The 17576-nt window shown below is 46.9% G+C and overlaps 1 protein-coding gene across 1 annotated transcript in view; it reads left to right on the top strand.

The window, feature by feature from the left end:
- GPI (glucose-6-phosphate isomerase) overlaps positions 1 to 17576 on the top strand; it is a 113751-nt gene that overhangs the window by 82398 nt on the left and 13777 nt on the right. Inside the window, exon 13 of the mRNA XM_078670616.1 lies at positions 7854 to 7983. Coding sequence (XP_078526742.1) covers positions 7854 to 7983 — 130 coding nt within the window. The remainder of the gene's footprint in view (positions 1 to 7853; positions 7984 to 17576) is intronic.

The raw sequence follows: 17576 nt of genomic DNA, 5'->3' as shown, positions 1-17576 counted from the left end.
ACCGCGATTCTCCGGCAGCCGGTCCTGTCCTACTGTCATGTGAGCAGAGTGCTGCACAGAGGAGTCTACAGAAGTGATTAATATGTCACTAGTGCGAGTTGCAGCTGGACTTTTATTAGGTGCTTGTGCTTTCAGTGCACCTAAACACAAGCGTAATTCTGAGAGCAGTAAGAGGGCCTTTCCTTCTTTCAGCATGAGAACATGAAGCAGCAAGAACAGCAGGCGCGCAACACCCAGGTCTGCAGCCCCCACCCCACCCCCAGTTCCCCCCCCCCCCAACCCCGTCGTGTGTGGCAGCCCGGGATGAGACAGATCCCGGGCCCGCTCACAGCCGCACCCCAGCGCTTCACAGGTCTTTAAAAGACCCATTTGAATGTTAATGGAGGCTTACTGTAGTTTCACCCCTTCTAAGAGCCCCTGCAGCTGCTCGACTCTGCCGATTAAAGGTTCAGACCCCCCACCCGCCCCCGAAATTTCTTCTCAGCAACCCCCCTCCCCCGAAAGTTGGCTCTAGTTGAGCCTCTGAATGAAGTAGATCAACTAACTTCACTTGCCTCTGTGTTTGTTCTTCTCTCAAGTGTCCAGGCCACGAGGCTCCCGTGGCTGCAGACTTTCGACATCAGTGGTGGGAGGGTCACTGGGGCACGGGGCTGAGGGGATTCATTTCTGTAGATCGTAGGCTGCTCAGACGTCACGCGCTGGAGCTTTTGAAAAGCAGCAGGTCACGTACGCAGCCGCAGTGCTTGTATTTAAACCAACGTCGGCCGCGCTGCACTGGCATGTTGCGGCGGCCTTTATAATTTATTTGGGGACACTGTGTTCCCAAATAAATTATAAAGGCCGCAGCAACGTGCCAGTGCAGCGCGGCCGCCGCCCTCAGGATAGTGACGCCTGGGGCGGTCCGCCCCCCTCACCCCCCCCCCCCAGCTACGCGGGTGCCTGCATCCCTTTCCAGCCAAAGTAATTGAGAAGCCCATCAACCAGCAACTCACAACCCACCTGTAACTTCATGATGTTATAGACCACACTCTCTCAGGATTCAGAAAACCACTGCACTGAAACATTCATTGCAGCCACCAAAGATATTCAAATCATCCTGGAACAATGAGACTGCCCTTATCCTTAACCTCCCTGCGGCCTTTGAAATGTTCTACCAGAATACCCTCCTCAGAAGACTCCACTAGGTTGAAATACAGGGATCTGGTCTCAAAAGGATCTGTTTCTTCCTCACCGGAAGGGCCTAAAGGGTCAGGCTGCCACCCTTCACATTGGAGACCAAGAAATTAATATGCGAACTCCCACAGGAATTGTCCCTCTATCTGTCTCCAGCATCACCCGATCACAAATCACTCTACTCTTCTATGCCGATGATACCCTCGCCCTGACTAACAAAACAGCCACTGCCAGAACCAATTTCATTACTATGGTAGCAGACTGGATGCTAACCAACTGCCTGCAATTCAAGTCTGACACAGTGGAAGTACTGGTCTTTGGCAACAAGACATCTGCATGGGATTCCACCTAGTGGCTGTTGGACTTGGGACCCACGCCCACAGACGACGCAAGAAATCTAGGGATCACCCTAGACCAGTGGCGGCTGGTGACTTTTGAAAGTGGTGGATGGTTAAAGTTCTTTTGAACCTTTACGGCACTAGCAAGGAAACAACATGGTTCCAACGGGTGAACTGCATAGTTTCGATGTAAAAATCCTTTGATCAATTCCGGCTTTCCCACTTGACCAAACTGTGCTCCTAGGCAAATATTTTATTTTACAGAGCCTGACCTTTTCTTCGTTATCTCATATAAGTGGACCTTAAAATATGCAATTTCAGGATATGCTCTGTAAATTAGATTCTAGGTTTAATCTCACAGAATATAATGCTGGTTAAGGTTTTGTAAGAAACGTGGCCACATATATGCTGTACAACAACTAACTAGCATTATCGTTAGGGTGAGGACAGCTGGAAAAAAGTTGTTTGCATTGTTGGCCTGTGCTCTGATGGTACACTGCTCGGCTGCAACACTTCCAAAGAATTGACCATGTCTTTGGGCTGACTGCTGCAAACCCCAATTCAATTTATGGCTTCGTCTTGGATTCTGAGTAAATATTGGACTGTGATTTAACGTGCGGCCAATTAAGTGCTTTACTGTCTCCAGATTGAGCAACATGTTTCATTTTCACTGCCTCACGTTAATGAAATAAAATTATCCAAAATTATAGAGACGCCAGGTGAGCCTCCAACCAGTTTAGGGGGAAATCTAGAAACACAGGGAGCACTGTACCTGTCTGATGGACACAAAACCTGTGGTCTGATTGGAGGGCACTCTGAGGAAACACAAAGGCCCCATAAAACGCCAGGATCACGATTGTAAGTTATGAGGAACATTTTATACCATGAAAAGGACATTTCTGATCATTATTCATTTGGGTAGTATAGGCAACCAGCAAAATTTTACTTTTTTGGTGATTTAATACAGCACATTTTGCAGATTAATTGTATCGCCATATGTTGACCACAGCGGCCACGTTTCACGTATTTCCAGTTATACCCCTGAACAGTGCACTTCTACTTCCCTGCACTACCTCGCTGCTTTATAAATTGTGTGATGATTAAATGAGCAGAACAAGAGACTCGCAGATTTTATTAATCCCTCTTGTGCAAATCATGGTAAATCTGAGCATAGCTAGCCAGCGTGCAAATTACAGTTCCAAAAAAACAAAGCATACTCCTTTTCCAAACATGTAATCACCTGCTAACACTGTTGAAAGCTAGAGCCGCAGTATTTTACTCATGCATATTAAGTTGTAGCGTTTTCTGAAATAAAGCTACAGAATACCTATTCGGCTAAAGAAATTTTGTTTAAATGTAAACTACACTTGTGTACTCACCCTTTCCAACATGATCAGTGTGTTGCACATTGTGACATTCTCAGGAGTTGAGGAACATTCTGTAAATTTTTTGGTTCCTTAATGAATCGAAATGTCAACAGCTCACCTAGGCATTCCCAGAACTCGCCTTGTTAGATTTCAGTACAACAACACTAAGCCCTTGCCTTCCCCTGTCTGCTAAATTCCAAGCAGTCTTCTGGTGCGCGGCCCTCTAGATGTCATGGATGGGCCTTAAGGCCCAGAGTACAGACTGAGCAGAGAAGACCACCATTCTCTGCTCGCTGAGGCTGCAGCCAGATCAGTGGCAAAAGCTGCAGGCCACCGAGGAGCACCAGGTGGCGGCTGGGCCAGAGCGTAGCTTGCTGCTGCTGGCGCTGAACCTGGCGGGCTGACCTTTCGAAACTTCCCTGCTTTACCAGTCCTCCTAAAGGTCTTTTTACAGCTGGGCATGACAAGAGAGGCGGTAACAAAGTTAAAAGCTAGGGTTATATGCCAAGTCTCTGGTTTGGAGCATCTAGTCGTTATCCTATGCCAGCTGATGCCCACAGATAACTGTTCCCACCTGGTGGCAAGAGCAAGGCACTTACTGCCTCAAGAAGAGGGAAGGGCCCCCTGAATGTGGCAGTGTTGTGGAGGCACCTGCTGACTAGAGAAACAAAATCTCATAGTGGCTGAAGGTACCAGGCAATGTCTGGTGAGTGCTGCTTTCAATCGCGGCCGGCATGGCCTGTGGGTGGGGTGGGGTGTGGGGTGGGGTGGGGTGTGGGGTGGGGGGGGGTGTGGGGGGGCACGTGGCGAGGGGGGAGTCACACCGGGGGGGGGTGGTTAATAAACAAAAGTAAAATTCACGTACCTTTGCCAGCCTGTCCCACATCGTCGGTGTGCGTCGTCCAACAGGAAGCAGCCACAGGCAGCCTCCCTCCCCTAAGCCGGTCACAATGCTGCAATGGCAGCGTTGTAATTGGCTGGGACGCCGACCCAACAGGAGTCTATGGGAGGCCATTTTGTCTATGTAGGCTGGAGAAAATGCAGAGTGCGTGTGACTGGATTGGTCGTCCCTGGGGATGACCAGTCTGCGCCCACAATAGTGGGCAAGCCACTCCTCCCCTGTCCTCCAGTAGACCTACTCACCCGCTCGCCCCCAACCAAACCTTGCCTACTGCAAAAATATAAAATGGTATTTCAAATACCATTTTATGTTTCTGCCCCTTGCACTGCGAGAAAGCAGTTGGGCAACGCTCATCCGCCCACATGGAGGAGCCGCCCCTGACCTAGACTACAAGCTCAACATGATGACTCAAGTCAATGCAGTGTGCACCTCCTGCGAAAAATCTTCAAGTTGTTGCCTCAGAACACCAGATGGACCATCACACAAGCACTTGTCACCAGCAGGCTGGACTATTTTTCCAATACTCTCTAGGCTGGAATCTCCAAACCACTCCTACAGACTCCAGACCATCCAGAACACTTCTACAAGACTCCTAATCTACCTCCCATGCCACACCACCATCACACTGCACCTTAGGCAGCTTCACTGGCTCCTCATTCACAAGAGCAGCCAATTCAAACTTCTTATGCACACATATAAAGCCTTACACAACATAGCTGCATACACTTTCACCAACCCACCAGACATTACACTTTGCATTGCTCTCACAAGCACACACTCCAGCATCTGCAAAAGTGGAGGTTGCTCATTCTCCTACATAGTGCCCAAGATGGGAAATTACCTCCCTCAACACATCAGTCTGCTGCTCACGTCTTGAGTCCGACCAGAAGTTTAAGACCTGTCTCTTTGTGTAAGCTCCATTGGGATCACAAACCTACCCACCTGCCCAAGCCCCTAGATACTATCTCAGGTGATTAGTGTGCTATACAAATCCATATTACATAACTAGATGGATGGCTTCATTGTGCTCCAGTCTCTATTTGGGAATGCTATTCAGCATGTGGACCTCCTCTCTGACACCAGCTACGTTCTCACCTGCCCTCTGTGATCGGTACCAATCTAGACTGACTTCTGGTTTGGGATTTCATATTTTCAGCTAGAGCAGGACTCCTTGATACTGAAATAATTGGAATGTTTCTTAGGTGCTCGTTTTTCTTGGAGATCCATAATTGAATCAAAAAGCAAGGTCTCTTCTCAGTGGCTAATGACCAGCCAACCTGTGACTAATGAATGCAGTAACCCTTGGGGAAATTCTTGATCACAACCAGTGGTTCAAGTGATGTGGATCCCAGAATGATCCCTTAAGGCCTACCTTAACTGTCCTGGCACACAAGTCAGCCCCTGTCCCCAAAGTAAGTTCCCAGTGGCCACTGGACTCATGTAAACTACACTTGTGACCTCCACCAGGCACTTGTAATGGGTCACCCATACACCATCCGCCAATAATGTTCTGGCGGCAATTAAAATAAAACTTTGAGTGTGCGATCCTAGGGCTGGTACTTCCACACTCTTGGAGTTGGCAGTATAAGGGTCCTGTTGAGTCTTGATAATTCGCTTTGAAAATATATTCTAGAGGAAGTGGTAATTCCAGATCCTAATCTCCTGGTGATGCATTCGCCCCCACATTCTCCTGAAACTCTTCGGGTAAACATGAGCGGCCTTTGTGTCTGGCGACCTCCTAATGCCTAATTCGACAAGTAGTGTTACTGTCTCACACTGTGTAAACCGGTGCGTATTATATAATTTAAGGAGCAATCTCTTACTGTCAGAATACTTCAATTCAGTTTTCCCTCTACTTCTTGCACACATGTGGCTGGTGGACACATTAGCGGCATCTCCATTAATATTAGAGGGTGTTTTGCAATGCCTTACTTGACAGCAGGAAATAAACCATGGTTATGCAATTATTAATTGCTTTTTAACCTTGGAGTACCAAATAATTCTCCTAAATGTACATTGCTGTGTGTGTGTGTGTGTGTGTGTGTGTGTGTGTGTGTGTGTATATACACTTTATTTTTCCCTCAAAACAACATCCATGCATTTGGACACTCACTCCTCCAGCTCAGCTGGCGATTTTAAACAATCATTTTATTCAAAAGGAACTGGCATTTTCACTCCAATAACTTTGTCCTGCTGCCTGACGCATTTCGGAGCCTAAGAGCTCTTTCCTCAGAGGCAGTTTGAGTGCACCCATGTGTTTCCTCTCCCACAGTTCCCTGCATTTCACTCTGCTTTGTAGGCCTTCAGTGTGCCATTCTTAATGGAATTAATTAAAGTGCATTTATTTTGAAAGTTTTATATAGCGCGGATATTTGCAGATATCAGAGCGCTTTACAAAGTGTAGTACATGAGGGAGTATAGTCAGACAGATAAATCAATAGGTCAAAACAGTACAACTGGGTGGCTACAAAGCCAATCATGTGAGTAATAAAACAGCTAATACAAATAATCAAAGGGGTCAAACATGTAGTACAAATCGATGCAGAGTATTAACAGTGTCTGAGATAAAAGCTAAAGTGTATTTTGCCATGAGGATAGCTTTTACTTCATTTTTAAAGAGTGTAGTGGAAGAGATGAGCCTGATTTCGGGCGGGAGTGAGTTCCAGATCCTAGGCGCCATTCCTGAGAAGGAGCGCTTATGTTTTTTCCTTCCGGAATCTTCGAGGTTTCAGCAGAAGATTGTTTGTGCCTCTAGTGTTTCTAACTCCGCCAGAGATTGTCAGTTTCTGAGCGAGGTATCCGGGTGAGTTTAGGTGTACCGCCTTGTGTCATGCAGGCAATTTTCAGGTGTATTCTGGCTTCAAAAGGCAGCCAGTTCAGGGATTTCAAGTCAGGGGTAATATGGGAGTGCTTTTTTGACCCAGTGATGAGTCTCGCTGCAGCGTTTAGAGAAGCTCTCAGGGGTGCGGTTGTAGTTAGTGGGAGTCCGCAGAGGAAGATGCTGCCGTATTCAATTCTAGGGATGACTAGTGCTTGTACTGCGGTTTGGAAGTCCTTGGCTGGGAGGAAGGTTTTGAGTTTCCTCAGAGTATTGATCTGGAAGTTTGCTCCCTTTGTTGCCTTGCTGATATGTTGCTGCATGTTGAGATTGGTGTCAAGTGTTATGCCTAAAGATTTTGCTGAGTCCACGATGGTCGGTTGGACATTGAGTGCGGTTAGGTGTTTAAGCCAAGTTTGAGTGGTGGAGATCTTCGCTGGAGGTGAAATCAGAAGGAACTCTGTTTTCAGGGCATTGAGTTTGAGATGATTATCGGCAAGCCAGGATTGGGTGCATCTGATCGTTGAGTTCAGGAGCAAGATGTCTTTGGGGGACTGTAATTTGAGATAAAGTTGGGTGTCATCGGCGTACATGTGAAAGTGTACATTGGATGCTTGTAGCAAGGTGGTGAGCGGTTCCATGACTAGGTTGAACAGAGTTGGGGATAGAGAGGATCCTTGGGGGACGCCTAGCGTTACGGGTATTGGCGAGGACATCAGGTTGTTGCTCTTGAATTTCTGCGACCTGTTGTGAAGAAAGGAAGTGAACCACTTTAGAACAGTTCCAGATAGACCCATTCTAGCGTTTAGTAGTTCTAGTAAGTTCTCATGTTTAACGGTGTCGAATGCTGAAGAGAGATCAAGGAGGATGAGGAGGCAGGTCTCGTTTTGGTCTAGCATTTGGTCTGCATGCCGGAACTTGGGGTTTGCGCTCAAAGTTAATTAATTCCTCCAGTGGATATGTGCACTTTCAAACCTTTACCAGGACCCAATAACAAGTGCACTTAAACTGCCTCTGAGGAAATAGCTCGTAGGCTCTGAAACGTGTCAGGCAGCAGGACAAAGTACTAGGAGTGAAACTGCCTATTCCTTTTGAATAAAATGATTTTGTTTAAATCGCCAGCTGGTGTAGAGCATGTCCAAATGCATGGACGTTGTTTTGATATGATATATATAATATCTATATCATTCTATTATAATTTTTATCTGAGTTTTGAGCTGTACAAACTTTACTCATTTTGTTCTTTTGACTTGTAGGGTGACATGGAATCGAACGGAAAATACATCACCAAAACCGGTGCTCGTGTGGACTATAACACAGGCCCCATTGTTTGGGGTGAACCTGGGACCAATGGACAACATGCGTTTTACCAGCTGATACATCAGGGTATAGTTTGTGCATGATATGTTGTTTTTCTGTGCTTTCTCAACCTTCCACAGGACAAATTACACCACTTTTTTACCAAAGTTTCTGACCATATATCCACTGCACACAGCAGCTGCTTATTCTCATAGTCCTACAACGCTTTGCATTTGACAAGAATGGCCACTCCCCTTACTCTGCTTGACCTCTGTGTGAAAGGCTGATACTTCATGGTCTGGTTTAGCTCTTTCCTTTCAGTATACCTCTGTATCTTGGTGCTCCTACTGCCATGGTTTCCAATTTCTCCACCTCCTTTATTCTTTCCTTATGTTTGGGAATTAAAAACTCGGTCCTCTGAATTTGTCCTCTTAATGTGCATTGCATCACGTTGCCAGATCCCTTTTCTATACTACTTTTTGCAGATGCCCAAATTGTCTCTTTGCCCACCTTCACTTTCCTTACGCTGGTACAAAAGTATAGCCAGCCTTCCCAATTTGAAATGTAGTTCATATTCGGGGACCTTTTTAAATCTAGGTATACATAATTCTTGTTCCATCTCACTGCTCACACTGTGTAGTGAGCCTGTTGCAAACCCTTCCTCAGTTGTGGTGAAGTAGGGAGTGGGAATGTTGATTGTGCAGCACCCAAGTTTTAAATTAGGGAATCGACAAAAGCATTTAATTTCCTGCATCTTCTAATCTTGAAGCCGTGCAATGCAACATTTTGATCCCAGGAAGGTGCTTCACATAACTCTTTACTGCACTCTGACCTCTAGCTCGAAGTTCCAACTTTACTTTTCTTGGGTGTGAAATTTTATTTGACATCTTATAACGCATCATACTCTAGCCAAGTACTTTTATTACTTTTGAAGCTAAACCACTATTAAAGTTTGCTTTTCTCCATGTAAGTAAATCCCCTTCCTGACCATTTGAGAACATTAGGTCACACAAGTATACTTACCTTACACAGATCTACCCCACCAATGATCGGACCGGGTCTAACTAGTATAAATATAACCTTTGTTACGAATTTCTCAAATTTGGGTTTTGACAACTGGAAGAATTCTGCCTTTTTGCTGATGGAGCTCTGTTTGCAGTACCATGGTACAAGGAGATGCTATACCTTGTATATTTATTGCAATCCAGTGCTTTATAAGTCGGTGATATCACTTCTTTCGTACTAGGGTTCTGAATTTTTGGTCTTACCCCATGCATTCCAAATGCCTTGACTGAGACCCCCAAAACATATTGCATGTAACTTTTTTTGATGGTAATCTTAGCTGCCGAAAACTGCCTGGTATCCGGCTTCTGCTGACCTACCCACCAAACCTAAGCCCTACCGTTAACAAGGCCGCGATCTTGTCTGGACTGTCGTGTTTTTTTTTTCTCCTAGAGAATCAAAGCCAGTATACATCTGCAATGTGGATATAAATGTGTGGTGTGTGGTTTAACTTTAAAAAATGCTCTCTGCCTGTGCCACACTGTCTGAATTTTCTTATCTGGTGCCATCTATATTTAATGTGTATGCGCATGTAAACATGCAGTAAAGTACTAGATCAGTTAATTTGAATAGCCAAATTACCATGTAACACTTCAAACTTGTGTAGCCATTTGTCTCCGCAGGTCGAATATTGCATTACCTCATTTTGTGTAACCAGTTTTATTCCTTCTTTAAGACACCTAAACTATTTTACATATGCCGTTAGAAATATTGTTCATTAGACCCTTTCACAATCATGCATTCTGTTCTATGGCTTCTGCTTTACATTGATTCTTCCTCTTCCTCCAATGGAAACTTTTATAGTGTCATTTAATGTACAAAATAACTGTGCAAAAATTAGACCACTACTGCAGTGCTTTCTCTCCCCGTGGCATCAACTTAGTGGTCCGATAGGTGGAATAAAATACCTTGCACCATTTGTTAAAAGGGTATTGCAAATCACTGTGGAGTTCCTTGCTAAGTTTGTGGAACTCTGACGGAACTTGAAGTATTCTTGTAAGTTATGGAAGAGTATTCACTAATACGGTCCTACCTTTGCCTCCTTCCCAACTTCAAATTATACACACCCATATGCAGATAGTAACTTGTTAGTGACGTTCGTTCAGAACACAGAAGTAGAGCTGTAACCTGCAAAAAGTTCTAATTTCTTGTAAATTAAATCTAATGCAGGCACTCCAACTCATTCTTATGCATGCATCCATCCATCCATCTATCCAACCATTGACTGATTCCTGCATTCACCCCTTATTGCTGCTTCATAAAATAAAACTCCTACAAACATGAAATGTGAATCAAAAGATTAAAAATATAAAAGAATTTGCCACCACAAGCTTGATGGGCATTTGCTTGCAGTGCAGAAATAAAATTAAACGTTGTGGGTGGTCATCTTGTAATGATATTATATATACTTTATCATTGTTTTAAAGTTCCGGTGTAGTTGCCGCATTTAGAAGCAATGTGCTTGTGGTCTTCGAGTGGTCTAAACCGAGCTAAACTATGCATTCTGCACAATACTGTTCCAAGGTAGCTGCTAAGTAAATATTGCACTAGACATCCATGTTCAAAATCTAAAGTGCATAGTGCCTTATTCATGTACTGAGCTAAGGTGGCCGAAATAATGCTTCTCAACACAGTGGCCCTCTTACAATGGCAAAATAATGCAAAACTTTAGTATCATACCAAGATGGCTGTACAGTGTAGAAATAGTGGATGCATGGGATGCAGAACACTGCAAATGAAATGAGGGGCATTGTATGTTCAAAGAACAAAAGAAATGTAAAGGGGGTGTATAAAAGAAACCTTAAATGAGTGGCCACCTGCCCAAACAATGAAGGGCACTTATTTTCTGGAAGATGGCCAAATGCCTTTACTCACAGGTCAATAGAGCCAATGGTAGAAGGGGCTAACTGACTGCCCCATGCAAATTGCTGTCATGAGGAGAAGCCGAATGAAAATGCCACTTGAAAAGACAGAGGGCTCGCCAAAAGACACTCTATGATGGTAAATTTGTCTATGTAGAGTTTTGTTTTTTATTTTAGTTTAAAGGGCCTTGTAGGAAAGCGGAGTAGTATGTTGTGAGGCTGGGGAGGCTTCACTATGTAATAATCACACAGTACTAAGAGATGGTCCTTGGACTCTCATAATAAATCCTTAGCACAGTCCTGGTAGTGCAGCAAAGAGCAGTCCGGCTTTACTAGAGGAAAATGTGCTAAGCATTTTAGGGTATCAACATGGGCGATAAGTAATTGACAAGACTCAAAAGAAATCCCTCACCAATTTGTAGATTTTTATATTCATTTAAACACCAAGACAAACACAATTGGATAAGAAACTGGAGTTATGGATTTTTGAAGAAAAATAAATCTATGCAGTTCACTTCAGTAAAACTTTAACATTGTGGTCAATGGTAAAACGCACTAGTGACAATGTCACTTGTAGAGAGTTGCGTGGAACCCATTGGGTGTTTAAGGTGATGCGGGACCCAGGACCATACTACAACAGTCAATTCCATTTTACCTGGGTCGAGAGGCCTGGTTGTTGTGGCTGTTGGTGCCAAAGCGGGAGTTGCAGGAAAACTAGTTTAACCACTTAGGCTGTGCTAATGTGGAAACAGATGCAAAAGGTCAACACCGGGGTCACTGCGGTGGTCTGTTGAAGGTGCTGTGAAATTCCCTCTAGTTGCAGTCTCGAACAAAGATGTGTCCAGTATTTGTAAAGCGTGAACAATTACCCGAGGGTGTCAAGGTGCTGGGGGCCGTCTGGAAGATTAAGCGAGCTATTCCCCAGTCACATGGTTCTGGATTGATCTGCCACTGGCGTCGGGTATCGAACCGTGAGCCCCCAGGTTCCGGAGCCAGTTGCCCTGGCTGCTGCGCCACAGTGGGAAGGTCAGCGCAAGGGTATTTCAACATCCAGAGGTCCAGTGGAAAACAATAGCCACCTGAAACTTGCTGGAGGTCAAGGCTAGTTTCCCACAATGCACTGGAGTATCTACTTTTGGGCAATCCCTTGAAGGGTCCGATGGCCAGCGATTCTTTGGTTCGATACTTTTTTGGCTGCAGGTGACTAGTGCCTCTAGTTCAGTGCAGTCTGGAGTTGCCATTGGTGCTCAAAGGGGTCCCTGTGTCTGGGAGAGCCAGTTTTGGGTCCGGGACGAGTCGCAATCTTGTAATTGCAAGGTGGATGCCAGTTGTGCAGGTTACTGCAACTTTGCGACTTTAGGATCTGCACAAAGCAGACTCTGGTATCTTTGTCCTTTGTTGCAAGTCTTCCCGACCCCCCCCCCCCCCCCCCCCCCCCATCTGAGGTTCTGATGCCAGGGTTTTCCCTTAAATCCTAGAATTTGGGGTTTGGGGCCAATGTGCTATGAGCCCCCACAGCTAATCCTCCCCCAATGTAACCACATCTGGGAGTGTGGGTCTCCTTTTCTTCCCAGAACCCTCTATTCTGCCACTTTGAAAAATGTCAAACCTTCTTTGGCTTTGCACACCAGGTAGCCCACCCTAGGGTTGTGGCTAGCCTTCTGGAAGTGTATACCGCCTGACTATCTAATTGTCCTGCCTGCCCGGGTGCAAATGTGCCTGGGGACAGAGGGAGGGCTGTTTTTCTCCGAGTCTGCCTGCTTGTATCTCAGAAGATGTGAATGCTCTGAATATCACTGCCTTGATGTGCCACTTCACTAGCCAACCTGTCCGGGAGGGTGGTGTCCTCTCCTATCCAGGTATGCCTTTGTTTCTGACCCCTAGGATTGTTCACACCTCCTGGCAAGGGGTAAAGTTCCGGTTTTGGTGGTAACAGCTTCAGGCTGCCAGCCAGGGCACAGAAAATGCTTGGGCAGCTAGAGAAGTAACCTCTAGGGTAGTCAGCTGGGTGCATGTCACATCAAACCCATTATGGGAATCATGTTGGGGTGATGAGACAAATTGTTTGATACCAAACATGACTATATTCAACAGCATCATAATAGAGCTGGCAACCATGGGGGTGCCAGCCCATGTTAATCTAATGGCCCCCTGATCACTTAAAGTAGCCCTTAATGGAAAATTACTATTAGAGGGACATTTAAGCTTGCACATATGTCTTACCTTTTAATATAATGCCCCATGACTCCTGGGCTCAGAAGGCCTACTTTAGCGGTGACTGACCTATATTAAAAATAGTATTTTGACCTTGCCATGCATGTTGAGGGCAAAGTCGTGTTGGAGCAGTTTGCACTGCTCCTGCAGTCTGCAATGTCAGGCCTGCTATCCTCTGTTTACATGGGTCACTCAGGGTGGCACATACTGTGCTTCCGGCCCTGGTGACCCCCAAATTCCCATGCCCCGGGTACCCTTGGCACCACTTACCAGGGACTTAAGTGTATTAAAGCCCTTACCAATTGACTTTACCAATTTGCTTACATTGATTTTAGGGAGAGGCACAGGCACTGGGCAGCAGGCTTCAGTGCACTTTCAGAGTCCTAACCATCAGCACAGGAGGATTGAGTTGATGAGGACTATACCCCCCACACTTCCTACTTAAACCGGATGCAGCGTTCGCGCAACGGTAATTGTGACTTTTAGCTCACTGCTAGTGCGTGGGGGCTTATGTTCACGATTTAAAATCTCTGAATTGCACTGATTTGTACTGTTATTAAAATTTGGAAAGTGTACGCTACCTGTTTTCATTCTAACGCTAACGCGGTGTCCGTCTGTCCGAGCAGGCCCGTGGCAAAGTTAGCGTTCTAGATGTTGCTCCTTCCCCAGCCAACACTTCCTACTTAAAACCGGATGCAGCGTCCGCAGCGGGCATGCCAACGGCAAGCCCATATGCGCCCGTCCGTGCCCCGGGAGTGACCAGCGCCAGTCACGCTGCTCGTTATTTGTTAGAGGAGCAGGGAGGTAAGAGGTCCTTTAGTAGAAAGGAATTGGTGGCACTGGATAATGCCAAGTGTACTGGCGGGGATTAATGGACAGTCCTTCAGAGTCTTTCTAGGACTTATCCCACCTGCCTGTTCTGCTTTCATACCAAGGAGCCTGCCCCCACCCTGTGTACTGAAAGATAGCAGAAGGAGGAGGAATCGCTATCGTCCATAAGAACTCCATCCGAATCTCTACCAGCTCTGACGCCAACCTCGCCAACTCCGAACACCTTCACTTCCAGATCCACATCGACCCAAGACCACACTCGGAGGCACCCTCCTCTACAGACCACCAGGACCCCGCGCAAAATTCAGTGAAGACATCACGGACTTCATCACTCCTCATGTGCTCCCCTCCAAAGACTACATCCTTCTGGGAGACCTCAACTTTCACCTCAAAGTTCAACGACCACAACACCGCCACCCTCGTGGACAACCTCGCCAACCTCGGACTTAAACAACTAGTCACTTCCCCCACCCACATCGCAGGTCACACACTCGACCCATCTTCACATCCAGCAACCATGTCTCCTTCAGCCACACCACGGACCTCCTCTGGACTGACCACAGCTGCGTTCACTTCACCTACAACAAGCCGAAACCCATCAACCACCCCCAACCTACCCTGCAAAGAAACTGGAACAAAATCACCACGGACCAAATCTCCGCATCACTCCATCGAAACTCCCCAGCCCTCTCTTCTAACGCCAACGAAGCCGCCACCAACCTCACCCTATGGTTATCCAACACCGCCGACACCTTAGCACCACTGAAAAAACGTCAAAGAAAACCTGGCAGCAAGAAAGCCTCATGGTTCAACGATGATCTCAAGAAGTCCAAGAAACTCTGCCGCTCCCTAGAAAAGGCCTGGAAAAAAGACCCAACCACCAGCACCAAGGACGCCTTCAAAAGCGCCATCCGCACTCATCACCAACTGATCCGAAAAGCCAAGAAAACAGCATTCAAGGATCGACTTGACAATAACGCCCACAACAGCAAGGAACTTTTCAACATCGTCAAGGAATTCTCCAATCCCTCGGCCAACTCCAACGACATCACCCCCTCCCAAACCCTCTGTGACTCCCTAGCCTCTTTTTTCCACAACAAGATTGCAGACATCCACAACAGCTTTGACAACCTTCCCGGAAACCAACCCACCCTACCATCTGCTGACCATCTTCCCCCCGTGAACACCCTTCACGCCTGGAATCCAATTTCCACTGAGGACACCATCCGCCTGATGAACTCCATCCACTCAGGATCCCCCAGACCCATGCCCTCACCACATCTTCAACAAAGCAGACTCCGTCATAGCACCGCACCTCCGAGACGTCATCAACTGCTCCTTCAACTCCGCTACCTTCCCAGAAATCTGGAAACACGCTGAACTCACCGCCCTTCTGAAAAAACCAACAGCGGACCCCACCGAACTCAAAAATTACCGCCCCATCTCGCTTCTTCCATTCCCGGCCAAAGTCATCGAACAACCAGCTCGCCGCTTTCCTCGAAGCCAACAAATCCCTCGACCCCTCACAATCGGGATTCAGAGCAAAACACAGCACTGAGACCGCCCTCATCGCAGCAACTGACGACATTCGAACTCTACTGGACAATGGAGACAGTCGCCCTCATCCTCCTCGACCTATCTGCTGCATTCGATACAGTCTGCCACAGCACCCTTCTTCAGCGCCTCAAACATCGGAATACAAGGAAAAGCACTTGATTGGATCACCTCCTTCCTCTCCGGAAGAACACAAAGAGTCCGCCTCCCACCATTCAAGTCCGAGGCCACTGAAGTCATCTGTGGCGTACCACAGGGATCCTCACTCAGTCCCACCCTCTTCAACGTATACATGAGCCCCCTCGCGGCCATCGCACGCCAACACAACCTCAACATCATCTCCTACGCTGATGACACCCAACTGATCCTATCACTCACCAAAGACCCCAACAACGCCAAAACTAACCTACACGAAGGAATGAAAGAAGTTGCCGAATGGATGAAACAAAGCAGTCTGAAACTGAACTCAGACAAAACAGAAGTCCTCATCTTAGGTACATCCCCCTCTGCTTGGGACGACTCCTGGTGGCCGGAAGCCCTCGGAAAAGCACCCATCCCGACAGACCACGCACGGAACCTAGGCGTTATCCTGGATTCTTCACTCTCAATGAACAGACAAGTCAACGCAGTTTCCTCTTCCTGCTTCAACATTCTCCGCATGCTCAGAAAAACATTTCGCTGGATCCCCTCCGAAACAAGGAAAACAGTCACCCACGCTCTGGTCACGAGCCGACTGGACTACGGAAACACCCTCTACGCAGGTACCACCGCCAAACTCCAGAAGAAACTCCAACGAATCCAGAACGCCTCAGCCAGGATCATACTAGACATCCCACGCAACGAACACATCTCTGGTCACCTTAAAGACCTCCACTGGCTACCCGTCGATAAGAGGATCACCTTCCGACTGCTTACCCACGCACACAAATCACTCTACGACATCGGACCAGATTGCCTCAACTCTCGACTGTCCTTCTACACCCCCCCCCCCCCGCCAACTACGTTCTTCCAGCCAAGCCCTCGCCACTGTACCTCGCATAAACAAGACCACCATGGGAGGCAGATCCTTTTCATACCTGGCTGCTAAAACATGGAACTCACTCCCCGCTTACCTTCGCCTCACCGAGAACCACCTAGCGTTCAGAAAGCCGCTTAAAACGTGGATATTTGACAAATAATCCTCCTCCCCTTCCTAAGCGCCTTGAAACCCTCTGGGTATGTAGTGCGCTATACAAATTTTGTTGACTTGACTTAATACAGGCTGCACTTATTAATTCATTGGCTTAATGAATCTTGCTGGTGGTTGAGCTTGCTATCACTTTAGGATATAAAATTGCAAGATTGGACCGCAAAACCAGGAGAGGGGGGCTTCTGTGGAGTTAGTGAAGTGGAAGGGGAGGCGGTTGACTTTTCCATTGTCATATCGCCCCATTACACACTGGGCGGTACATTGGTCTACCGGACCCCTGGCCCCCCCTGGAGTATTGCTGAAAGCCCTGGATGATGTCATTATTATGAGGCCCTACACTTTTCAAATTTCCTCGTTTTGGGCCATTTTAACATTCATTTAGACTGCCCGGAGTCCTCTGGGTCTAGGGAGCTAATGGACCTCTTTGATCTGGCCCAACTAACCCAGTGGATAGTTTCCCTCACATCAAGGGGGACATAATTGACCTGGTATGCTCCAATTTAGCCTTGTCTGCATCTGACCCCCTTCAGGTCACTTGGTCTGACCACTATCTGGTACAGTTTTCTTGGATTATAGAGAAACTTCCACCCCCTATAGTCCCGGCCCATAATAAACCGGCTCGGAAGATTGAGAGAACCTTGGAGAGGGCTGGAATGTCAATGTCCTGCCTGTCTCTTTTGATCTTGGAGCGTTAGATAGTTTTTCCTCCTGGATCAGTCAAGGAGTAGGTGTGGTGTTAACCCCCCCCCCCCCCCTTCTACCAGGCGACCAAGACTAAGCCCATCTAAACCATGGTACTCTTAGACCTCCAACTGGGTTGTAAAACACTGGAACGGTGTTGGCGTTGGGACTACTGTCCCCTGGCCAAAAATGCTCTTCGCAAAGCTCTGAGACCACTATGCAGCCATTGGGGAGGCAAAAAGCAGTTTCTATGCGGAACTGATTGCTAAAGCTAACAATAGCAAGGA

The sequence above is a fragment of the Lissotriton helveticus genome, chromosome 12 (assembly GCF_964261635.1).
Source record: "Lissotriton helveticus chromosome 12, aLisHel1.1, whole genome shotgun sequence".
Lineage (NCBI taxonomy): Eukaryota > Metazoa > Chordata > Amphibia > Caudata > Salamandridae > Lissotriton > Lissotriton helveticus.
The sequence above is the reverse complement of the archived record's forward strand: the minus strand, read 5'-3'. Positions and strand labels throughout refer to the sequence as shown.